This window comes from Bos mutus, chromosome 10 (assembly GCF_027580195.1).
Source record: "Bos mutus isolate GX-2022 chromosome 10, NWIPB_WYAK_1.1, whole genome shotgun sequence".
Lineage (NCBI taxonomy): Eukaryota > Metazoa > Chordata > Mammalia > Artiodactyla > Bovidae > Bos > Bos mutus.
Genome location: NC_091626.1, coordinates 12,361,861 through 12,388,423, shown reverse-complemented (window position 1 = coordinate 12,388,423; position 26,563 = coordinate 12,361,861). Strand labels below are relative to the sequence as shown.

General features: G+C 47.7%; 1 protein-coding gene across 1 annotated transcript in view; it reads left to right on the top strand.

The window, feature by feature from the left end:
• The window catches only part of MEGF11 (multiple EGF like domains 11), a 391,669-nt gene that overhangs the window by 307,284 nt on the left and 57,822 nt on the right, over positions 1-26,563 (top strand). Inside the window, 3 exon segments of the mRNA XM_070377308.1 lie at positions 3,354-3,490; positions 7,271-7,483; positions 16,119-16,293. Of these exon segments, the coding sequence (XP_070233409.1) occupies positions 3,354-3,490; positions 7,271-7,483; positions 16,119-16,293 (525 nt within the window).

Genomic DNA, 26,563 nt, shown 5'->3' with positions numbered 1-26,563 from the left:
CATCTTGGCCCCCTCCTTTCTTCTGCTCCTTTTGTCCATGGTCTTCTTTATGTGCAGCTGGTTTCCAGATTAGGACAGAACCATTTGGCCCATTCAGTCCTGAGGAATAGGACTCTTGCCTCACTGCATCTCCCCCACCTTCTAAATGCCACACAGCCCGAGGTCCCGCGGCTCTAGGAGACATACACGCAGCTGACTATAGGGCCGGTGTGTTAGGGCTGCCATGACAAAGTAGCACACACTGGGGGGCTTCGACAACAAATGTATTTTCTCACAGCTCAGGAGGCCATAAGTCTGAGACCAAGGTGTTGGCAGCGTTGGTTCCTGCTAAGGCTTCAGCCCCTGGCTTGTAGCTTGTGGTCTTCTCCCTGTGTTTCCATGGCCTTCCCTCTGCCCTGTCTGTGTACTAATCTCTTCTCCCAGTGAAGACATCAGTCATATTGGACTAGGGGCCACCCTGATGACCTCACTTTAACTTTATTGCCTCTCCAATGGCTCTGTCTCCAGCCACAGTCATATTCTAAGGTGCTGGGAGTTAGGATACGTGAACCTGGGGGACATGATTCAGTTCATAATAGCAGGAAAGAAACCATAAGACCACAGCCCTCTTTTAGACTGATACTCTCCTGTCTGCTCTCTCCCCCATCTCTCCCCAAAAGCTATTCTTCTAACCAGCAGTGACCAATCGATTATGTGGTTCTCCCCCACTCTTCCCTGTCCCAGGTGATATGGGCTCCTACCGCCTCCACCTCATCAGGGGTCTGCTTGGGTTGAATATTAATGAAGGGCCCACTCATCTCTAATTTAATGAAGGTTCCTTCCCATCTCTGATCCCACTGAATCTTTACAACCACGTGGGACACTGGGGGTTACCACTCCCATTTTAGAGATGAGGAAACTGCGGCTTGGAGCTATCACATGACTTGTCCTCGCTCGGCCATCTGGAAGGAGGTAGACCTGGGGTTTGAGCCCAAGTCCTGACTTTGAGCCCAGTGTTCTTCCCACCCTATCAGGCAGCAGCCCTTCCGAGGTAGCAGATTCTTCCAGCCCCAGGAGCTCGAGCCTGAGGAGGACCGAGCAGTGGGTGGGGAATACTGAGCAGGGGCTGACAGAGGTGCTCGCCGTCCCATCCAGAAAAGGCTCAAGGATGCTCGATTTCCCCAGGAATTCTTGAAAGGAAGCAACCGTTCCTATTGGTCTCTTCAGGAAACCCTGATCATGTCTCAGAAACTCTGAAGAGAAAGGGAGTCTGTGGTCTACAGGATGGATGGATGGGGGGATGGATGGGGTGTGTGTGTGTGTGTGTGTGTGTGTAAGTATAGGAGGGCTCCACTGTGCTCCATGATGAGGATGTAGATGGTATAAACACAGCCCCCTTAATGGTCAAAGTGTCCTCATCCAGCCCAGGATTGCAGAGAACTGGCCATAAAGACTCCTCCCTTCCCTCAAGAATCCCTAGAACTTGTGGGGCACAGTGAGAAAAGCAGGCCCAAAGTACCACCCCCACCACCTCCAGGAAGAAGAGGGACCCCTCATCTGAGTAGCTTTTCCCTGCCCCTCTCCTCACATACACACTCATCTCACCATCCTCGGCTATTGCCTCTACCACTCAGTTGTCCATCTCTGCCCCTCCCAGCCCCACTTCTCAGCCCCACACTATCTGACTTACATGTAGGGGAGAAATCTGAGTTAAAAGGCCTACTGCTTAATTCATTACAAGTAAATTGGATGATATTGATAGATGACTCTGGTCAGCAGGATTTTCCTGACTAAACTAGCTTCCTCGGGGTTGGCAATTATCGGTGCATAATAATTGTGTGTTGAACTAATTGATTAATTAATTATGGGAGAATCCTTGATCTCCATAAGAGAAATGACCATCTCTGGTGTGGGAGAGGCTAGAAGGGCAGCAGGAGACAAAAGTAAGTTTAGATTCCTGTTTGATAAAGACCAAAGAGTCATATGTATAATTTTAAAATTATATACAGTATCTCATACCACAAGGCTACTACTGGAAGGAAGGGAAAATAGTCCTCTTTCCCACCCCCTGACAGGTCCTACTCCTGAAAGATACCAGATTCAAATCTTTTAGGTGTTTCTGCTGGTGTTTCAATCCATATTTCTCCAAAACATGCTTTACCACCATCTCACAATTCATTAGAGCCTCATTTCAAGTATCTGCTGATTCCTGGTCTCCTGTTCATGTTTTACCGTAATCCTTGGAAAAAGCTGGCTGGAAGCCTGAGGGGCAGGAGAGGTGCCAGGCTTGTTGACTGATAGGAGCCTTAAATATCAGTATCTGTAGGTCTTTCCGTTTGACCTCTCAGTGTTCCCAGGAAGAAATCCTCCAGAACCCTGCAAGAGGGAGTAGAGCCTGGTCACTAGAATCCTAGGGGCCGAGCAGGGGAAGAGAGCAGAGGGTCTGACTGTTATGCAGGCAGATCCCACAAGATCCCCATTTCTGATGGTCCCCACCCCTTAGCTGTGCTTGGTGTCCTTGTGTCTGAAGCCTTCATGGGTCAGCCTCCCTAAAAGTAAACTGCTGGTCTTGGGAAGGCTGTTTGAAATGGGGGTAAAAATCTGGAATCTAATTCCCTCTTTTATAAACTTATAAACACTCCTCCTGTTTCAGCACACCAGCACCTTGACCCTCAGAGGCCCCTGGTATCTCTGATTCCTGAGCTTTACTGAGCTTTGTCTTCCAACGCTCCCTTTACAGGCACTTGTCATTGCTGAGAAAGCAGAAACTCCAGCAGATCCTATTCCTCTATCTGCCAGTCCATCTTCCACCGCGTGACATCTCTTGTCCTCTATGGTCCCCTCTCCCCTTCATTTTCTCCTTGTAGGTTTATATGTTCCTCCTGCTCCCCTTTACTCTTCTGGTAGCTGGGTTTGGGAAAGAAGTAGAGATAAATGTATGTCTCCACACCACTGTGTTTAATCACATCTCTGCTTTCTTTTTTCCTCAGCACTGTCTCATGTACCAGTGTGAGGGCACCTAGTTATGTTTTCTTGTCTCTCTCTCCCCAGTAGGTTGGAAGGACAGGAATCGAATCTTACCTGTATTTTTATATCCCTAGAGTCTAGTGCAGGGTCTGGTATACAACAGGCACTCATTAGATATGTGCTGAATGATTGGATAAGCAAACTGGTCTCAGTCTGCCCCTCTCTAAAGTGTGGCTTTGGAGTCATGGTGTCCAACTTTCTGTGCTTCTGTGATTGGGGAGAAGGTCCCACTAAGGCATAGGGGTGGTCCCTTGGGCTGTAGCAACCGTGCTACTTGTAGAAGAAGGTGGCCTCAGGATTGCATCTCAGAAGCACCACCTCCGCAGGTCTTCCCTCCTGTGTTTCAGGGAGCAGTGTGTGCCCAGCCCTGCCCACCGGGGACGTTCGGCCAGAACTGCAGCCAGGACTGTCCTTGCCACCATGGAGGGCAGTGTGACCACGTGACTGGGCAGTGCCACTGCACAGCCGGCTACATGGGAGACAGGTAAGGATGCTGTTGGCTATCATCCTTACTGGTCATGTTACTCATTTTCACGGCAGCCTTGCAGACAACAGGTCAGGTTTACCAACCTTCTGCCAGCTTTCCTGTTTCTTTCTCAGAAAGCATTCTGAGTCCTCCTGCCAATCCATCCTTCCTGGCCCTCAGCCTGCTGAGGGCACCCACCTTCCCCCAGCCCAGTGACCCAAGCCTGGAATTTGCATTGACTCACCTGGGGAAAGAGGTGGGCACCTACTACCACCCTCTACTTGCTACCCTCCTGGAGGGAGGCAGCAGCACCGATAATCAAAGAAGTTGAGTGTGCACTCTCAGTTCACACATTTTGCACTATTCTTTTTAGAAGTAGATTTTTATTCCTGATATGAGTTCTGTCAAAAGGATACTGACATCAGTTTGCATCCTCTGAAGGCCTGTGGCCTAAGAGCAGACTGAACAAGGGCGCCAATGTTCTGGAATCAAACTAACCTTGCCAAGTGGATAACCCGTAAAATACATAATGGGAGGGTTACCAGAGTTGTGTGTTTCCCATGGCAAGAGGGATTTCATGATGATAGGGAAGGTGCTCTGGGAGAAGGAGAAATGACAGCCAGGGTGTCTGATGGTGAGTGAATTCAGATTTGGTGGAGGACATTTGTCCACAGAATCCAGGTGAATCTCCTCCCTCTCAGTCTGAACTACATCTGTCTCTTTGAGCAGAGAGATGGGCAGTAGAAAGGAAACTCTCACACCCCTTGTCTGCTTCTGTGGGATCCATGTTTCACCTGGATTTTGTTACTCTGCCTCCCCTGCCCAGGTAACATCAGGAAGCAGGAGTCAGGGCTGAATTAACCAATGAGTCCTTCTGGCTCTGACCAACATAGTGGGGTTCCTCCAACTCTCACTGGAGTCAGCCCCAAATCCTAGTGATACCCAGAAAAGAGATTTTCCATTTTCATCCTGAAGCTTTTTACCCTAGCCTGGAGCCTTTTAAGCCAGATCTGAGCTCTTGGTGAGCTAGTGTTCATCTCGTGAGCATCCCTGGTGTAGAATGTGGGTGTGGCATCAGGGGACTCATCCCTCTCTGACCTCTGCTGGAGTCTTCGTCTCTGAGGGAAGAAAGGGAGGCAGGACTGATGTGCTGCACCCACCTCCCCATCCCCTCTGTCTATCCCAGTGAGAAAATGTGCAGGTTGAGCCACAGGGGAAGGAACTGGAAGACCCTGGAACCAAAACAGGACCCCTTGCCACTTGCACATGATGGCCAACAAAACCCATTCACCATTGGAGACAAGCAGGTTGATAGCTCCAGCCGGCTAGATTCCACACCAGGAGACCCAACCTCATCGGCACTCTCCATTTCCACCACCAAGATGTACCAAATGGAGAAATAACCCTAATCCCTCTGGTCGGGACCCAGCCTATGAACCTGAGACAGATAAAAAGCCCCTCAGACCTTAATGTCCTCTGGCAAGCTTTGCCCATCAACTCCCGAAGAATTCAAAAAGAGGGCCCAGTAGCATTTGGGTTTCCCACCTAAACGGGCTGCCTGGTGTTTAATATTTTGTAAAATTGCCTCCATTTATTTTGTAAGTGACAGCTGCATGAACCCACCCCACATCGTTGCAAGCATATTAAAGTTGAGTGGGTATAATAACGCAGGCCTCCCCGGATAGGCAGAATCCAGTGCAAATTAAACATGAAACGTAACGAGGGTTTTGCAGCTCATTTTGTAATTTAATTGAGCAATGTATCTGGTTGTTAATGGTAATATCGGACACATTAGATTGATATGTTGCAAAGGAAGGATGTTTAAGTAGAAAACTAATTCCTGATGTGATTACCCTTCTGTTCCACAGGCCCCGTTATTAGTGTGCTTTGTGTAAAATTCATTAGCAGTCGTTGCTTGATCTCTAAATAAATAAGTTGTTTAAATTGTGGGTAGGAAAAAAAAAGGCTGATTATGTAAATGGATTAGGTTGTCAATATTTCATTTCCAGATTCTTTTTCTGGGGCTACGGAGTGTCACTTTGTAAATATGACATGGGGTGGAGACATGCCCTTTCAGAGAAGGGAGCTCACACTCCAGGACTCTCTCTGCTCAATCCTGCCAGAGGGGAGGGAGCAGGAGGTGTCTCCAGGCTGGGGTCTCTTCCCTGATGGCCTGAGACATCCAGGAGAGGCAACCTGAGTGACTCCCGGGGAAACCCACTGTGAGGCAGCACGGGCTGGCAGTGTCCAATTCTTACCTGCACTGTGTCCTCTGCGCCTGCCTCGGTTTCCACCCTCACCCCTTCCACCGTATTCCCCTCTTCCTTCCTCTCTCCTACCTCCCGTGTCTTCTCCACGCATCCCCTTCTCTCTTCCCTCTTCCGCTGTCCTTTCCCTCCCTGAGGCTTCAGATGGGCTAAAATGCAGCGAGACTTGCAGGAAGACAATCTGGGTGCTGTGACGAAGAACACTGCTTCCAACTCAGGACTTACCAAGATTTAATAAAGAAGCTTAGGCTGTATTTTTTTTCCCCAACATCTTTTATGGCTCCCCTCTGCCCTGATTATTGTAGAAGATAAATAGAAAACCTGAAAATGGAAAAACATACTCATTAAAGCATTTGTAATTCCGTAAGTCCACTCCATTGTTAACATTTTGGAAGTCTTCCCTTTGAGGCTTTTCATGCCAAAAGGGCTCTGTTAGGAGAACTACAGACAACAGTATTAACAAGAGTAATAATAAGAACTAACACTGCTTATTGAGCGCTTACCATTCATGGGGCACCTTTCTAAATGTTTATACGCGTTATCTCATTTAATCCTCAAACACATGGTGAGGTTTAATTATTACCATCCCGTTCTGTGATGAGGAAGCAGATGTCAGGGCAGTAAGGCCAGTTCCCCATTCTCCACACCTTTGAAGCAGCATGGGGACACAGACAATCCAAAGTCCATAGGCCATTTCTGTTCGTTTGTCTCTAGGATGCAGGGGTGGCCCATCTCTTTTTCCTCAAATGCCCCCAGGTTTACCGCTCAATTTGTTGCTGTGACAATGAATCTATGTCCGTGCATGCTCATTACTAAGTCATGTCTGACTCTGCGATCCCGTGGACTGTAGCCTGCCAGGCTCCTCTGGCCATGGGACTTTATGTAGTTTGTTATTTAATGGGTACAGAAGTTTCAGTTTGGGAAGATGAAACGGTTCTAGAGATAGATGGTGGTGATGGTTGCACAGCAATGTGTGTTCTATGTACATGCTCGCTCAGTCGTGTCCAGCTCTTTGTGAGCACATGGACGTAGCCCCCCGGGCTCCTCTGTCCATGGGATTTCCAGGGCAAGAATACTGGAGTGGGTTGCCATTTCCTCCTCCAAGGGATCTTCCCCACCCAGGGATAGAACCTGCATCTCTTACATCTTCTACTTTGGCAGGCATATTCTTTATCACTGAGCCACCTGGGAAACCCACACAATATACATGTACTTAATACCACTGTATACTTAAAAAAATTAAAATGGCAAATTTATGTTATCCTTATTTACTGCAGTCAAAAAAAAAAAAAATACACAAAGCCTACAATCAGTGAGATATGATAGTATGAACTCACTCCTGGGGACTGAGGGGAACTGGCCTGGAGAGGGGAACGGCCTAGGATGGTGAAAGCACAGAACACTTCCTGCAGGAGGCAAGGGAGGAGGGGAGGAGGCCATGAGGAAGGGCAGCCAGCCAGGCCCAGGCCCAGAGGATCTGGAAAGGCAGGTAAGGGGGCATGGACTCACCACATACTCTGTTGTCCTGCAGGTGCCAGGAGGAATGCCCCTTGGGGACCTTCGGCTTCCAATGCTCCCAGCTCTGTGACTGCCACAATGGAGGTCAGTGTTCACCCACGTCCGGCGCCTGCGAGTGTGAACCTGGCTACAAAGGCCCGCGCTGCCAGGAGCGGCTGTGCCCTGAGGGCCTGCACGGCCCAGGCTGCAGCTTGCCCTGCCCCTGCGATGCTGACAACACCATTAGGTATGACGTGAGCGGGGACAGGTGAGCCCAGGGGACAGGGACTGGGAGGGCCCTGGTGGAGAGGGGGCTCTCAGAGCACGAGCCACCACCTCCTCCTGGGTTATCTGGGCAGGCAGTGACAGAGCTGGGACCTCAGCAATCACCTTCACTGGCCAGTCTGATCAAAGAAGGGAAAGCCACGGTCACTCAGGCAGTCAAGATGAGGCCTGAGGTCACCTGCTCTGTCCACCACCCCCAGTTGCCAACACTGAACCTGGCTGCTGGCATTGAAAATGGGCCGCACACAGGAGCAAGAGGGTGCCTGGTGACCCCCAGGGAAGCAGGGTGGGAATGGGTGCAGCCATGCAATCCTGGGGGTGCTGAGGCTGACCTTGGGGTACCACAGGCCTCAGGGGCATTTTCCTGGAAAACATTTCCTCTCCACACAGTCCGCATCTAACCAAGTCGTCTCCCAACCCCAAGGGGCCCAGAGACCAAACTACCACGGCAGGAGCACAGGGCTTTAGCCATAGAGGGTCAGTGTTAGCAGAGACCTTAAAAACCAGGATGGCTCACCTGAGGCCTGCAGGGAGTGTCCCCTCTGGCCTTGGCTAGGGTAGAAGAGCAGGAGGGACAGAGGCCAGGCCCGCATCAGGGTCTTGGCTTGGGGCCAGCCTTGCCTTGCTCTCTGCCCTTCAGGGCTCGGGACACCTGAACTGATGTTGGCCCCACCCCTGCTTCCTGGAAGTGGAGAAGCCAGAGCTGCCCTGGGCCACCTCCCCCAGCTCCCCTCACTTCCCGCTTCCTGCACCAGTTGGCACCGCCCTCTGGTAATAGATGAGGCTGTCAGGCCCCAGATTAAAGCTTCAGATGAGGCTGTTGGGCCCAGATAAATGCTTCCACAGCCTTTTATGTGGTCGACTCTTATTAGAATGATGCAGGGTGAGGGGACTCTCCTTCTCCCCTCGGGCCTGCAGGACAGCTCAGGGGAGGACTAGCTGCCCTGGGCCATGGGTGTTGCTGATGTTTTCAGGCCAGACAGACAGGCCTCTGCCTTATAGCCTTGTCTCTGGGACAGCTAGGACTTAGCCTCAGCTCCTCCTCACTTCCAGCTTTTGCTTCTCCACACATCGCCCAGGAGCCTCTGGTCACTGTAAGCAGAGTCATCTTCGCAAGTGTTACAGCTTAGACAGAATCTGTCCTCAGTCCTTAGTTCCTAGAGCTGAGTGGCTCAGGCAGTGCTGTCTGCAATGGCAGAAAGTTGGAAAGGAAACCATTAACAGGGGGCCTTGGAGCCAATGGAGCTGACCTATATATGACTTAAGCATTGAGTCACTTATTCATTCAACAAACACTGAGAGCCTGCAGGGCCGACCATGAGAAAAGAAGTACCCCTTAACACCTGTCCAGCCCTCAGGAACTTGAGTCTGGAACACATACCCCTCCTCCCCACCCGCACCTCCGCCCCCCTCCCCCCCCCCCACACACACACGCGCGCGTGCACACATTAAGCATCTTCTACCGTATTTCTTCAAATACAAGACACCACCAGTAGTGAGGCTCTGCTTTATCGTATGTACTGCTACAACTGAACTATGACATACCATTGACTGCATAGCACACACATCAGAGCTATGAAAATGAGGGGCAAAGAGCATCTTAGAAGCAACGAAATATATCTGGCTGGCCCTGTTGTGTCTTGTGCTCGAGTAACTGTGACCAGGGGCTCTGTACAGAAAGCATACTGGTCAGGAAAGTCTTCCTGGAAGAGGTGGCCTCTGGGCTAGGTCTGGAGGGCACAGTGAGAGCTCCCAGGCTCTAAACACAGAGTTTCCACATGGCTGGTTGGGGGCACGGGACAGCTGCCTCAGACTATTCCATGGGTGGATGGGCAGCACCAGGAACCCCAGCCGCCCCCTCACCCCCCCAGCAAGCCTGCTCTGCAGGGAAGCCAAGGGAGGTCTGTGTCAGGGACAGGAAGCAAGACAGTCGCTGAGATCCAGTGCAGGAATAGTCCCTGCCTTGGAGATCCAACCAACCCCCAAATGAAAGAGCTATTGTTTTCTTCCCGTGCCTGAGCAAGCGTGCCCAGCATAATTTACCCCTCCTCTGAAGGAGTCCTCAATGCATTATTAATTTGGAAGGACTCCCTCTTCTCCGTCGCTAATCTCAGCCCATTCAATATTGATGATTATTTGCTTTACTCTCTTTAACACGTGTCACATTTCAGGGGTTGGGAGCAGTAGCACTTCTTAGGCATGGGGCTCCGAGGGCACCTGGCAGCCAAGCCCCCAGGCCAGGTTCCTCCGGGTCTACTTGACCACCTCCTTTCGGGAGCGGTGTCAGCATGGGCTTGTCCACCTCTGCAGCCTCAGCACTGCACGATGCCTGGCACAGAGTGGACCTTCAGGAAAAAGAATCACTGAATTCATCTTCAACAGCCCATTCCTCTAGGGTGGTTCTGCCCAAGCTCTAATGTTTCACCACTTTTTCCTGGCTCACTGCCCCAGTGACTGAGCCCCCAGCACCCACCAAGTTTTTATTTGGTCTAACTCGAAATTTCTCAGCCTTGCCACTGTGGATGTTTGGGGCTGGATAATTCTTTGCCATGGACGGCTGTCCCGTGCATTGCAGGATGTTTAGCAGCATCCCTGGTCTCTGTCCACTAGATGCCAGAAGCACGACCCCGGCCCCGAGTTCTGACAACCTGGATGGGTAGGGAGAGGTAGGATTGCCCAAGGTGGAGAACCTCCGATCTCACTCAACCTCTCTCTCGCTGCACTTGGCTTGTTCTCAGGGACACAGAGAACAGCTGTCTTCCTCGGTGTGCACACAGGTCACTCCTCTCTTCTCATGAGCCTTGGTCCCATTCTAGAGCCTTCTCTTGGGAGCTAAGAAAAGCAGAGTAATGACTCTAGGACTCCTACTCCTAAGGCAGTTGAGCTGCAGGTTTTGGTGGGTCTGGGACCCCTGGATCCTGGCCTTAGAACTACCTGTGCCTGAGCCAGTGTCCTGATGAGTATAATTTCCCCCTCTCTGTCTCAGTTTCCCAGTCTGTCTATCACCTTCATCAGCCCAGTAATGGTAAAAGTTTTGTGGTCTTTGCAAGCGAAGCTTCCACTCAGCTCCCCAAAAGACACAGTGTGGGGTCCTCAGCAGCCTTGCCTTGTTGCCCCCCTGGCTTGTGCAAGAGCCCCACCAAGACAGCTTGCAAGGAAAGCCCTGAGCATCTTTCTTAGAGAAACAAAGACCTCCCAACCCTTGACCAAAGAAAACTCTCCTCAGCTTGCCCCAGCCTCTTTCTGCTCTGTGCCCCTCTGGAGAGGACGCTTCAAAGAGGTCGAGCCCCAGTGCCCTGGGAAAGAAAAAGTGGCCAGAGAAATTCCCCAATGCTTCATTCCCTTTATAAGCGCTTTGTAGCACACACAAAGCAGCCTCCCTCCTTCATCAAGGAATAACCTTGGGAAAGCGAGCGCCCGTGTGTCAGCCCTTGTCCATGTCCCCTCCACAATTGGATTGTCATAGACGAATTCCAGCGGCCATGATCGTGGATTACCTGTGAAAGATTTGATTTAGCCAACAGATGCAGCATTGATAGAAATCTCAGAGCAGCCAGGAGAGGAAAAGGCAGAAAATTCCACCCTGAAAAGATTTCTGTATTGTTCAGCTTTCGACTCCTATTAACTTGTGATTAATCTATGGGGGAAATGGAGAAAGGGGGTGGCGGGGTACTGTGCAAGTGAACCAGCATCAGTGTTTGTGACTTTGCCTGAGCCGAACCAGCGTCGTTTGCCCACCATGTGACCCAAGGGAATGGCTCTGCCACCAGGCAGGGGTGGTGGGGGTGGCGGGGTGTGCAGGGCAGGGGACACCAGGGAGGGGGAGTTGTGACGAAGGTGCTGAGAGCATAGTGATGGCAGTTTTCTGAGTCAATGACTGAGTCAGCGGTCATTCCCCACTGTCTCTTTAAAAGGATTTTTGGAGTTTCTATAACAAGTAACAAGTAATCAAATTAAGAAAATAGAAATTATATTTTTAAAAATAGATTTTTAGAGACATGAAAGGAGACAGAAAAAAAATGATTTCAGGTTTGGTTTTGAGCTTTCTGGTTTCTCAGAGTAAAAGGTAAAATTGGTGTTGAGATCCAAAACGCCGGTGGACTGAGACGGAAAGTAGAAATGCAGGAGGGCTCAGAGGCCAGCGCTCGCCAGCTCACTGTTCATCTAGTATGCTTTTCAGAGAGTACTCTTCACACCAGAGCAAGGACCTGTAACAAGGGAGTCTACTGAAGAGAAGGGCAAGAGGGCGCCTGAGGCCCTTCAGAATCTTCAGGGTGGTACAGAGCAGATCGTGGCAGTCAATGCTGCCCGGTCACATGCTTGACTACTTCCAATCCTGTCAGTCTCCATGACTGTGGATTGAGCCAGGCCCTCTGACCCTAAATCAAAAGATCAGAGGAGGCCCCTGAAAAGTTGGAACTGAGAGAGGCCATGCCTAAGAGCTTTGCTGGAAGTGTTGATGATGGACAGGAGTGCTCTGCAACTGTCTGTCTAAGAGTGAGGCCCACCGAGGCGGGGCTCCCTGCCCCATGGCACCTGTGCAGGCCACTATCTCCCCTTACAGTGTGGGGGCCAGGGAACCATGAAGGTCGGGAAGTCTTCAGACATCCATCCTTTGCACACATTCTTTTCTATATATTTGTAATGTTATTGCTTTTTACCTGTTTATGAATAGAATAGAGGCTCAGTTTGAGAAAGGGAATACATAGAAATTTAAAGAAAATACTCAGAGTCCTTCATAATTTCTCAACCCAGAGGTGAGCACAGAAACCATTTTGTTGTAATTGCTTCATTCTTCATCCATGTCTGTTTCACACTTTTTTCATACTTTAGCTCACAACTTTGTATTGATGAACAGTTTGCTTATTTCATTTACCCTTATGTCATATCATTAAATAGGCTGGGAAACATTTGAGTACTTCTCTACCATGCCTTCATATGAATTGTCATAATTCATTTAACCAGTATCCTGGTGTCAGAGGCAGCATGAGACGGTGAACAAAACATGGCCAGACAGACCTGGGTTTGAATTCCAGCTGCCACTGAGTTATCTTTGTGACCTTGGGCCGGTCATATAACCTCCAAGTGGCATCTGAAAATTGGAGGCTCTACTGCCTAACTCCCAGGCTTACTTGAAGATTAGAAATATAGGTGTAAAGTGCCTGGTGTTTTAATAGCCTAGTCACATTTTATTTATTATTATTTAAATTACTTCAATTTTCCACTGTTATAAATAATGCTTCGGGGAACATCTCCGTGCATAAATCTTTCTCCACAACTGTGATCATTTCCTGAGGATAGATTCTTAGAAATGGAATTACAAGACCAAAGGGTCTGAATATCTTTAGGACTCCTGATACATAACCCCAAATTGTTTTCTAGAAACCTTTACCAGCATTGAGTACTGTCCATTTAAAATAATAATAATGAAGAAAGTAACTTTACCTTTTCAATAGAGAAAACATGATATCCAGTTGTTGTTTTGACTTGAACAATTAATGAAACTAAACATTTTCCAAAATGATTTTTATCTACTTGTACTTACCATTCAGGAACTGTCTGCTCCTGTCCATCCCTCATTTTCCATGAGAAAATCAGAGCTCCCAGAGGAGAATTGGCTTGGCTGGGCTTCACGCAATTAGTTTGTTCATTAATTCATTTGCCAAATACGTATTAAGTATCTTCCCCATGCCAGGGACACTGCTGGCCACGGGGGTACGATACAGATGTGAAAGCAACAGACACCCGCACCCCCACCACCATGGAGCTGCCACCTGGTGGGGAGACAGATGATAAACAAGTCAACAGAGAGAAAATAATTACTTGTAGTAAAAGTGCTATCCATTCCCAAATTCTTAATAGGGCAGTGAATATGAGCCTGGCACTGGGGATCCACCAATGACCCAGGGAGACGAGGCCCATATCCTATGTGGAACTTCGCAGAACCAAGATTTGTATGTAGGCTCTTCCTGCCAGCCCAGAGTGTGCCTTTCAACCACAGCCCTTGAACTGATCTCCATAGCAGGCAAGCAGATGACACAGGAAATCCAAAAGGCTTGTCTCTACCACCCAGCATCTTCTCCACAGTGTCAGTTTGGGTTCTCCCCGACAGAAGCAGATGCCAAATGCAAGAGGTCTTACTAGGAACACAGCTGTGAGGGAAAAGGGGGAAGGGGCTGGGGAGGCTAGAAAAGCATCAGCTGCAAGGCAGATCTGATCTGTGTGAAGGAAACAAAGGAGGAAGACTAGATGCAAAGTCTTAAAGTGAAGCACAGTTCGAAGAAAGTTTCACAAGATGGGGAGTCTTTCAGCCGAATTGCCCATCAGAGGAGTCCCAGATTTCCCAGGAATGTGTCGACCTTAATATATTCCTGCTGTGCTCTAGCTGAGAGGAGCCCAGGGGAAGTGTGACCACGGAGAAAACAAAGCCTCCTGCTTTGGTCTCTGTGGATTTGTATCGTAAAGAGCACTTGTTTGAGAGTCAGGAGACCTGTGTCCAATCCTGATTTTGCAATTCCTTGCAATGTGACTTTAGGTAGATTATCTGGATTTCAGACACAGTAGGTGAGGCCATCAGTCAATTGCACTCCCCACAGAAGCTCTAAGAAGAAGGTGGTCACCACACTCAGCATCTCCTCTAACATGAATGCATATTGGCTATTGGATCAGACTCTGCCAGCCACAGGTTGCCCACCTCTCTAGAGGTCATGCCAGGCAGCCCTTGCCTCCAGCCAAGGGTTCTAGCCAGACCAGGGATGGAGATGACCTTACTCAGTCTTAAAGAGCCCTAGCAATGCATGAATGGAGGGTGTCCTCTCCAATATAGACTTTGCCAGAGAGGGGAGGCTACATCTGCCCAGAGGTTCCACTTTAACTCAGCAAACGCTCATTAAGTACCTACGGTATACAGAGCCACTGCATCTCAGTGCAGCCCTCTAGTACCTGCCCACACACTGGGCATCTCCTTTAGGTGCAGAGTGGGTGAAGCTCCAAACCTCATAGTACACAAGGGAAGGACCTGGAAAGGCTGCCTCCTGCTTTGGTCTCTGTATTTGTATTATAAAGAGCACTTGTTTGGGAGTCAGGAGACCTACATCTAATCCTGATTTTGCATTTCCTTGCAATGTAACTTTAGGCAAATTTTCTAACAATTATGAGCCTCAGTTTCTTGGGCTCATAAGACCATGTAACCTTGCCATGTTCTGACAAATAAACAAAACATTAAGCTAAAAAACTTTTTTTAAAAGCAACTGACAAACAACTAATCGCAAAAATATACAAGCAACTCCTACAGCTCAACTCCAGAAAAATAAATGACCCAATCAAAAAATGGGCCAAAGAATTAAATAGACATTTCTCCAAAGAAGACATACAGATGGCTAACAAACACATGAAAAGATGCTCAACATCACTCATTATCAGAGAAATGCAAATCAAAACCACTATGAGGTACCATTTCACACCAGTCAGAATGGCTGCGATCCAAAAGTCTACAAATAATAAGTGCTGGAGAGGGTGTGGAGAAAAGGGAACCCTCTTACACTGTTGGTGGGAATGCAAACTAGTACAGCCACTATGGAGAACAGTGTGAGATTCCTTAAAAACTGGAAATAGAACTGCCTTATGATCCAGCAATCCCACTGCTGGGCATACACACTGAGGAAACCAGAAGGGAAAGAGACACGTGTACCCCAATGTTCATCGAGCACTGTTTATAATAGCCAGGACATGGAAGCAACCTAGATGTCCATCAGCAGATGAATGGATAAGAAAGCTGTGGTACATATACACAATGGAGTATTACTCAGCCATTAAAAAGAATACATTTGAATCAGTTCTAATGAGGTGGATGAAACTGGAGCCTATTATACAGAGTGAAGTAAGCCAGAAGGAAAAACAGAAATACAGTATACTAACGATATATATGGAATTTAGAAAGATGGTAACAATAACCTGGTGTAACGAGACAGCAAAAAGAGACACTGATGTATAGAACAGTCTTATCACTCTGTGGGAGAGGGAGAGGGTGGGAAGATTTGGGAGAGTGACATTGAAACATGTAGAATATCATGTAAGAAACGAGTTCCCAGTCCAGGTTCGATGCGCGATACTGGATGCTTGGGGCTGGTGCACTGGGACAACCCAGAGGGATGGTGTGGGGAGGGAGGAGGGAGGAGGGTTCAGGATGGGGAACACATGTATGCCTGTGGTGGATTCATTTTGATATTTGGCAAAACTAATACAATTATGTAAAGTTTAAAAATAAAATAAAATTAAAAAAAAAAAAAAAAAGTCTTCTCAAAAAAAAAAAAAAAAGAAAAAGGGACTTCCCTGGTGGTTAAGTGGCTAAGACACCACACTCCCAACGCAGGGGGCCCGGGTTTGATCCTTGGTCAGGGATCTAGATCCCACATACTGCAACTAAGACAAAGTGAGCCAAATACATGATAAAAAATAAAATGGAAACATTAAGCAGTTTATCATCAGAGGCTCTTCGATCCTGCACCATGGGCAGACCAAGCCTGGGGTGGGCAGAGGGTGGGACATGGCCGCATTCCTGACCAGACTGTCCTCTCATCCTTCTCTCATCTATTCAGCTGCCACCCCGTGACTGGAGCTTGCACCTGCCAGCCAGGGTGGTCTGGCTACCACTGCAATGAGTCCTGCCCTGTTGGCTACTATGGTGATGGCTGCCAGCTGCCTTGCACCTGTCAGAACGGTGCCGACTGCCACAGCATCACTGGGAGCTGCACTTGTGCCCCAGGCTTCATGGTAAGATGGGAGGGGGCTCCCATGGCCTCTCTGCCCACCCCCGCCCCCACAGAGGAGGAGAGGGGCCAGAATCAGGGAGTGCAGCCCTGTGCCCAGGGATGAAGAATGAGTGTCTGAGTGAGCCACTTGGAGTCTATGACCAGAGAGCTGCCAAGGCTGTTCTCCAAGGCCAGTCCTGCTGAGGTTTGTAACTACAAAATGTAATGGAAGGAAGGTGTCTTTCCATTGTCTCCTCACCCTGGAACACCAGTTGTCTTCTTTGTACCCAGTTCCTGTCTGTCCATATACTGTGTACGTAGTATTGTTCCATCCTAATAACCACAGAGCACATAATAACCACCAGACTTTGTATTTTGCTTTATTTCACCCACGTTTGCTGCTGGAGCTTCTTGATTATCCATTTTTAGTGGTTGCATAACACAGCAGGAGTTGATGGACCCCCACGATCCTCAGCTATTCCTTTAGTGCTGAATACTGAGTTGTTTCCAAAGTTCACAACACATGTGCAGTGAGCATCTTCCTACAAAGGCTTTTCCCCTCCTGTTGAATTAGTTCCTTAGGGTGACTTCCCAGGGTCAGCGGGCATAATATATTTACGGCTCTTGATGGATGTTGCCATATTATTCTCTCAAGGGTTATATAAATCTACAGTGCCACCAGTCGTGTATGCATGTACGTATCAAAACAGCTCTGCTGACATTCTTTTCTTGTTTTAATTTTTGCTAATTATATAGCTAGAAAATGGCTCCTCAATATTGCTCTAATTTGCATTTCTCTGATTACTAGGGAGAGTAAAACCTTTTCCCTGCTTGTTTGTTTACTATTTGTATTTCCTCATGAATTATGCTGCTCTTTTTGAAGTTTGATTCCAGGGAGCTTGACATTGCAAGCAGAATCCTGTTCAAAGGTGGTGCATGCCCAGTGAATGTGAGAACCCATACATTCAGGGGACCCCCGTGGTCATAATTTTATGCTATAGAAAGTGGTTTGTGTAGTCCAAAGTCAGGCCTTTGGAATGAGCCCAGGGTCCCATCTTGGCTGTCCTACTCACCAAATGTGTGACCCAGGGCCAGCGAGTTAACCTCTCTCAGGATCGGTTTCCTGACCTGTGGAATGGGACACCTGCCTTGCAATGTTGCTGTTAGATGTAGAAACGGGCTATATGGAGTACCTTCCCTTGGTGCTTCTTAGACTTTAGTGAACTCAGAAACCAGCCGTGGACCTTGTTAAGTGTAGGTTCTGATGCAGTAGACCTGAGGCCTATGGTTCTGCATTTCTAACATGCTCCCAGGAGATGACAGTGCTGCTTTGAGTAGGAAGGGGATGGCGCTCAACTGGGGCTGCCCATTGTAATCACCTGGAGAACTTTACAAATACTGATGCCTGGCCACCCTCCTGGAGATGCTGATACACTTGGTCTGGGTGTGGTCTGGTTGGCAGTGTGCTGCCAAGGTGATCCAAAGACCTGCAAGGAAGCCCTTGTCATGATGTGAGAGTGCAGGTTTGCCTGGTGGCGATGTCTTTTGTGGGCAGGTTTCCCCTGGTCTATAGAACAAAACTCTGTTCAGCTCCCCCCTTCTTCTCCCCAAGGCAGGTAAGACTAGATGGAAATGATTCCAGTGACAGCTTCAGAAGAGAAAGAGATCTGTCCTCCTGCGGGTTTCCTCCCTTGTTTACCTTTATTGCTGTGAGCTTGGTTCACAGTTCAGTTCAGTTCATTCTCTCAGTCATGTCTGAATTCTTTGTGACCCCATGGACTGCAGCATACCAGGCTTCCCTGTCTATCACCAACTCCCCGAGTTTACTCAGACTTATGTCCACTGAGTCAATGATGCCATCCAACCATCTCATCCTCTGTCATCCTCTTCTCCTGCCTTCAATCTTTCCCAGCATCAGGGTCTTTTCAAATGAGTCAGCTCTTCGCATCAGGTGGCCAAAGTATTGGAGTTTCAGCTTGGACATCAGTCCTTCCAATGAATATTCAGGACTGATTTCCTTTAGGATGGACTGGTTGGATTTCCTTGCAGTCCAAGGGACTCTCAAGAGTCTTCAACACCATAGTTCAAAAGCATCAATTCTTCGGTGCTCAGCTTTCTTTATAGTCCAACACTCACGTCCAAACATGACTACTGGAAAAACCATAGCCTTGACTAAACAGACCTTTGTTGGCAAAGTAACGTCTTTGCTTTTTAATATGCTGTCAATGTTGGTCATAACTTTCCTCCCAAGGAGTAAGCATCTTTTAATATCATGGCTGCTGTCACCAGTTGCAGTGATTTTGGAACCCAAAAAAGTAAAGTCTGCCACTGTTTCCACTGTTTCTCCACCTATTTGTTCACAACTTCCATAGAAAAATGGAGTGCTCAAGGTTTGGGGTTTGGGTAGGAGAGAATGGCTGTTTGGGATTAAAAGTCTCAGCTGGGTGAGTGATCAGGTGACTGAAGCTGAAGTGAAGTGACTGCAGCGGACTTCAGAGGACCTGCAGACTCAGTCCCAGCTCAACTACCGGGCAGTTCTAGACTTTGGACAAGTGGCTGCCCCTCCCAGGGTCCTAGTTCATCATCTGTAAACAGTGAGTATGCGGGGCTGGGGGATGAATGCCCCCAGGTCAGGGCCCAGCAGTTTGGAGGCCAGGCTACTGTCTCTATTGCTTCCATCTTGGATTAAAATAACTTCCTGTCCTTGAACTTTGGGAGACTTGACACTTGTAGGAATCATCTCCACATGGAGTCCTACCTGCTTGGGGCTCAGGGCTGAGACAGACTGTGAGCCAAGCAGTCCTGCTGAGACCCCATGGATTTCCATCCATCTCCTCCTGTCCAGCCTCACTGTACCTGCAAAGGCTCTTCCAGGGCCCGGTCGGGGGATGAGCAGGAACTGCTTGAGGTGATTATAAGATAGTCAGTTGCTCTCCCCCAGCATGACTCATTCCTGCACACACCAGGTTCCCAGGGTGGGGAAACCAAACTGTTGCCCTCACCTCAGCTTTGGAATGAATCCAGTTTCCTGCAATTAGTCAGCTGTGGTCAGGGTCGGGCATCGGGCAATTAGTTCAGCAGACTTGGCTGAGACCCTCCCTGAAACATCCCACAGTCAATGATAATTAGCAATGCCTTTATTTGATGTTTGGTTTGTGAATTTATGCACCTGCCTTTTTTCTTGAAAGAGTTTTCAGTTCAGTTCAGTTCAGTCGCTCAGTCGTGTCTGATTCTTTGTGACCCCATGAATCACAGCACGCCAGGCCTCCCTGTCCATCACCAACTCCCGGAGTTCACTCAAACTCATGTCCATCGAGTTGGTGATACCATCCAGCCATCTCATCCTTTGTCGTCCCCTTCTCCTCCTGCCCCCAATCCCTCCCAGCATCAGGGTCTTTTCCAATGAGTCAACTCTTCGCATGAGGTGGCCAAAGTACTGGAGCTTCAGTTTTAGCATCAGTCCTTCCAATGAACACCCAGGACTGATCTCCTTTAGGATGGACTTGTTGGATCTCCTTGCAGTCCAAGGGACTCTCAAGAGTCTTCTCCACCACCACAGTTCAAAACCATCAATTATTCGGCACTCAGCTTTCTTCACAGTCCAACTCTCACATCCATGCATGACTACTGGAAAAACCATAACCTTGACTAGATGGACCTTTGTTGGCAAAGTAATACCTCTGCTTTTCAATATGCTATCTAGGTTGGTCATAACTTTCCTTCCAAGGAGTAAGTGTCTTTTAATTTCCTGGCTGCAATGACCATCTGCAGTGATTTTGGAGCCCCCCAAAATAAAGTCTGACACTGTTTCCACTGTTTCCCCATCTATTTCCCATGAAGTGATGGGGCCAGATGCCATGATCTTCGTTTTCTGAATGTTGAGCTTTAAGCCACCTTTTTTACTCTCCTCTTTCACTGTCATGAAGGGCTTTTTAGTTCCTCTTCACTTTCTGCCATAAGGGTGATGTCATCTGCATATTTGAGGTTATTGATATTTCTCCCAGCAATCTTGATTCCAGCTTCTGCTTCTTCTAGCCCAGCGTTTCTCATTATGTACTCTGCATATACGTTAAATAAGCAGGGTGACAATATACAGCCTTGACGTACTCCTTTTCCTATTTGGAACCAGTCTGTTGTTCCATGTCCAGTTCTAACTGTTGCTTCCTGATCTGCATACAAATTTCTCAAGAGGCAGGTCAGGTGGTCTGGCATTCCCATCTCTTTCAGAATTTTCCACAGTTTATTGTGATCCACACAGTCAAAGGCTTTGGTGTAGTCAATAAAGCAGAAACAGATGTTTTTCTGGAACTCTCTTGCTCTTTTAATGATCCAGCAGATGTTGGCAATTTGATCCCTGGTTCCTCTTCCTTTTCTAAAACCAGCTTGAACATCTGGAAGTTCACGGTTCACGTATTGCTGAAGCCTGGCTTGAAGAATTTTGAACATTACTTTACTAGCGTATGAGATGAGTGCAATTGTGTGGTAGTTTGAGCATTCTTTGGCATTGCCTTTCTTTGGGATTAGAATGAAAACTGACCTTTTCCAGTCCTGTGGCCACTGCTGAGTTTTCCAAATTTGCTAGCATATTGAGTATAACACTTTCACAGCATCATCTTTCAGGATTTGAAATAGCTCCACTGGAATTCCATCACCTCCACTAGCTTTGCTTGTAGTGATGCTTCCTAAGGCCCACTTGACTTCACATTCCAGGATGTCTGGGTCTAGGTGAGTGATCACACCATCATGATTATCTGGGTTGTGAAGCTCTTGTTTGTACAGTTCTTCTGTGTATTCTTGCCACCTCTTCTTAATATGCCACCTCTTCTGCTTCTGTTAGGTCCATACCATTCCTGTCCTTTATTGAGCCCATCTTTGCATGAAATGTTCCCTTGGTGTCTCTAATGTCTAATGTCTAATGTGAACGCTGACATTCTAGGAATCAGCGAACTAAAATGGACTGGAATGGGTGAATTTAACTCAGATGACCATTATATCTACTACTGTGGGCAGGAATCCCTTAGAAGAAATGGAGTAGCCATCATGGTCAACAAAAGAGTCTGAAATGCAGTACTTGGAGGCAATCTCAAAAATGACAGAATTTTTTCTGACATTTTTCTGTCCGTTTCCAAGGCAAACCATTCAATATCACGGTAATCCAAGCCTATGCCTCAACCAGTAACACTGAAGAAGCTGAAGTTGAACAGTTCTATGAAGACCTATAAGACCTTTTAGAACTAACACCCCAAAAAGATGTCCTTTTCACTATAGGGGACTGGAATGCAAAAGTAGGAAGTCAAGAAATACCTGGAGTAACAGGCAAATTTGGCCTTGGAGTACAGAATGAAGCAGGGCAAAGGCTAATAGAGTTTTGCCAAGAGAACACACTGGTCATAACAAACACTCTCGTCCAACAACACACGAGAAGACTCTACACATGGACATCACCAGATGGTCATTACCAAAATCAGATTGATTATATTCTTTGCAGCCAAAGATGGAGAAGCTCTATACAGTCAGCAAAAATAAGACCAGGAGCTAACTGTGGCTCGGATCATGAACTCCTTATTGCTAAATTCAGACTTAAATTGAAGAAAGTGGGGGAAACCACTAGACCATTCAGGTATGACCTAAATCAAATACCTTATGATTATACAGTATAAGTGAGAAATAGATTTAAGGGACTAGATCTGATAGGCAGAGTGCCTGATGATCTATGGACAGAGGTTTATGACATTGTACAGGAGACAGGGATCAAGACCATCCCCATGGAAAAGAAATGCAAAAAAGCAAATGGCTCTTTGAGGAGGCCTTACAAATAGCTGTGAAAAGAAGAGAAGCAAAAAGCAAAGGAGAAAGGGAAAGATATAAGCATCTGAATGCAGAGTTCCAAAGAATAGCAAGGAGAGATAAGAAAGCCTTCCTCAGCGATCAGTGCAAAGAAATAGAGGAAAACAACAGAATGGGAGACTAGAGATCTCTTCAAGAAAATTAGAGATACCAAGGGAAAGAGTTTTAGGATGGGCAATTAATTTGAGACTCATTCAGTTCAGTTCAGTCACTCAGCCATGTCTGACTCTTTGCAACTCCATGGGCTGCAGAACACCAGGCTTCCCTGTCCATCACCAACTCCTGGAGCTTGCTCAAACTCATGTCCATCAAGTCAGTGATGCCATCCAACCATCTCATCCTCTGTCAACCCCTTCTCCTTCCACTTATCAATCTTTCCCAGCATCAAGGTCTTTTCCAATGAGTCAGTTCTTTGCATCAGGTGGCCAAAGTTCTGGAGTTTCAGCTTCAGCATCAGTCCTTTCAATGAATATTCAGGACTGATTTCCTTTAGGATGGACTGGTTGGATCTCCTTGCAGTCCAAGGGACTCTCAAGAGTCTTCTCCAACACCACAGTTCAAAACCATCAATTCTTCAGCGCTCAGCTTTCTTTATAGTTCAACTCTCACATCTATATGTGACTACCAGAAAAACCATAGCTTTGACTAGATGGACCTTTGTTGGCAAAGTAATATCTCTTCTTTTTGATCTGCTATCTAGGTTGGTCATAGCTTTTCTTCCAGGGATCAAACGTCTTTTAATTTCATGGCTGCAGTCACCATCTGCAGTGATTTTGGAGCCCCCAAAAATAAAGTCTGTCCCTTTTTCCATTGTTTCCTCATCTATTTGCCATGAAGTGACAGGACCAGATGCCTTGATCTTAGTTTTCTGTATGTTGAGTTTTAAGCCAACTTTTTCACTCTCCTCTTTCACTTTCATCAAGAGGCTCTTTAGTTCTTCGCTTTCTGCTGTAAGGGTGGTGTCATCTGCATATTCGAGGTTATTGATATTCCTCCCAGCAATATTGATTCCAGCTTGTGCTTCATCCAGCCTGGCATTTTGTATGATGAGACTCATTAAAAAAAAAAAAGCCCTTTTCTGAGAGTTGGGAGACATTGAGCCTTGGCTCAGTAACCTTGGACATGTTGCTTTACCTTGCTGGGCCTCAGTTTCCTCATCTGCAAGGTGAGAGTTGCATTAGTCCTGTCTATTGGGTGTGAGTAGCCAGTGTGGCAATGGGTGTGAGGCCATATCCTCAGCTGTCCTCTCCCACCAGAGCTCTTCTTGCCAAGGGAGAATGTTGGAATATGTTTGTGAAGACAGAGTCTCTGAGGGCTGAGAATGGCCCCAGGCTTATCATAAACATGAGGGGTGAGGAGTACTGAACCACCTCTGAGAGCCCAGTAACATGCCTGATCCAGCCAGGTGGTCCCCACCCCTTGAGGCCATAAGAATATGGGGCAGAAACAAGCCCATCTGGCACTTGGGGTGTTCTGGTCCTCACACTCTTTCTCCTTCCTTCCCATAACACTGGATATTTTCTCTGCCGAGAACTTGAGGAGTTGGTGGGGTTATGGATGCCCATCCAGCCTTCCCAGAGCTTGTGCCCAATAATAGTTATATTCGCATTCGCAGCAAACACTTACTGAGTACCCGCCACATGCTTCACCTCTGTTCCTCACAAGCACCCTACAGAAGTGGACTTTCACCTTCTTCAGCTTTAGAATGAGCTGAAGTTCAAACAGGATGTGTGACTTGTGCAGGATCACAAACCCTGCAGTGGTGGGAGCCACCACAACTCTCCTCTATTAGATGATGGACTTTGATTGATGGGTCACCATGGAACTATGCAAATTTGGGTTCAAATCTTGGCACTCCAATCCCTACTATGCCTATTAGTAGGTCACTTATCTTGCCTACATCTGAATTTCCTCAACTATTCAGGGGAGACTTAACCATGAGAGTGAGAATCTTCAAATGGGAAGTTCATGGCTTAGTGCCTAAAACGCAGTAGAGGCCCAGTAATTACTGGTGAACTATGAGAGTGTCGGGAAACATTGCTTCCCTCAAGCCCAGCACTCCCTTCGAAGGAGAATGTCAGGATGAGTTATGCCCAGGGATTCTCAATGCAACAGAACCATACATATGCACAGCTGCTGTCCCAAGCAGGTCCATTCACGCACCTGTGGGTTACCCTGAATGGTCAGTCTCAGGATGCACTGCTGCATGGACATACATTTCAATGCTTAGGGAAATGAACATAGGGATAGAAGTGGGAAGAGAGTCTGGGCGTTTTACATGTTAGCTTGGCAGCAGCAATGGACTCACTTGGGCTATGAATTGCTGTACTACATTGGGGCTGCAGAGTGAAAGGAAAGAGCCCTGGGCTGAAAGACAAGAAACAAAGTTTCTAGCTCTGGTTCATATCACTTTGGAAGCTTCCATTTCTCATCTGTAAAATGGAAATGAAGTTCTCCACCGGACAGAAACAATGGTGTAGGAGCTAATCATTAAAATGCCAGTGTTTAAAATTGGGTGTGGCCTTGGTTCAGCACCTTGGACAGTCCCTGTGAGTTGTTCTTGCCTGTTTAGAACCTGGGGTCTTTACCCAGCCAGAGCACTGGGGTGGGGGGGGGGGGGAGGTGGGGGTGGTGGTGAATGGGGGCAGGGAATGTAGAGTGAGGATCACATGATGTCAGGAGCCTCAAGGTGGCAGAGTCCTGGGACTGTCCAAGTGAGGGATGATTCACAAAGTCAGGGGAGAGTCTTGGAATTGTCGTTGAGGGGACTAAGTGGAAGCTTCCATCCACTTGGAAGTTGGGGGTCCCATCACCCCTCTCCGTGGCTTCTCATTACCCACCAAATAAAGGTCAAACTCCAGTCCTTGTAACTTGCCCTTAAAACTAGTTAGTTCACCCTAACCTCATCTGCTACCTGCCACAAGTCTGCACTGTGGCCACACACATTCACTTTCCCCAAACACAATGTCTGCTTCAGGACTCCGCCTATGCCATTTTTTCAAGCTTTTCCATCTTCCTGGAACACCCTCTCCACTGTCCTTATCTCAGTCTGTGAAAATCCTTCTCAGCCTCTCAGGCTAAAGTCAAAGACTGCCTTTTCCACAAGGTGTTCCCTGAATATTCCTCACTTTAGAATTAACCCTTCCATCTCCTCTGTTCCCACAGCACATGGCTCAGAGTCTGAATCCCTCCAGCCTCCTACTGTCTTCCCCCGTGCATGCCTACCGCATGAATATCTTGCTCAGTACACTTTGAAATGAAAAAAAATCTTGGGAAGAGTGATGAAATGCCCGTAGCAGAAGCTCCAGAACTGACCTTTATAGGAAGGAAATGCATGGCATTTCCAAAGGGGCTTGCCAGCAGGGTGGGAGCTTAAGTCTACCCATCGGCTTCTCTGCACATCAAATAAACAGGTAGCTGCAGGGGGGACTGGAGCAGCTAGCCCCCAACATCAATTCCAGGTTCACTGGGCAAATGATGCAAGTTCCTACCTTAGCAATACAGTAGCGTGATGTTACTCAGAGATGCTGGAGGGAGATTCTCTGCCTTTAAATACCAGCTTTGCTGAGTATTAGTTGTGTGACCTTGGGCAACATACAACCTTTCCATGCCTCTGTTTTCTCATATGTGAAAGGGTAATAATAATAAAGTCCAGTGAGTTACTGGGCTGGTTAAATTAATTCATACATATAAAATAACTAGAATACCTGGCATATTAGTCATCCTTCAACAATATTAGCTATTTTCATCACCACTGTTGTGGATGCTGCCAATGTTATTTTTGTTGTTATTTATCCAAAGGGGTCCCCCACCTGAAGAGGTTGACTGGTCCTGGCCAGAGTCCCCTGTTGGGGGTACAGGTGGAAATGGAAGTGAGAGGAAGAGCAGAGCTGAAACTTCCTCCTGGCTGGGAGCGGCAGGGTTCCCAAGGGCTCCAGGGTTCCCAGGGACAACCGCAGAACCAAGAATAGACTTTCTCATCACAGCGGGGAGAAGACCAGCTCCTCAGCCCCTCCATGCTCCTCCGTTGACCAGCTTTCCTTAATTAAGGCCTCACCTAGGTGGCCAGCCTGATGAAGCCTTCTCTGCTGCTCTAAAACTAATTGCTGCCATGTTGGTGCCTGGAGTGAACAGCCTGTGAGGTCACTGACAGAGCTACAAAGACTTGATTTCCCAGACCTTCTCCCCCCCATCGAACCCGTGTGGCTGGGAGATAAGGGACCTTCTGGTCATTCCTCACACGGATGCTCCATTTCAGCTCAGGCTATAATGGGGATGGGGAGTGTGGGAGGTAGGGGAGGGGGGCCTGGTGTCCCCCCCCCGGGACTCAAGGCCTATATTTCTCCCCTGGATGACAGAATTTCTATTACCTTAAAGGGCTCATCTATTTATGCTGCAATTTTTTGAAGCCCTGTCTGCTGTTATTGAACCTTGCATGCTGGCAA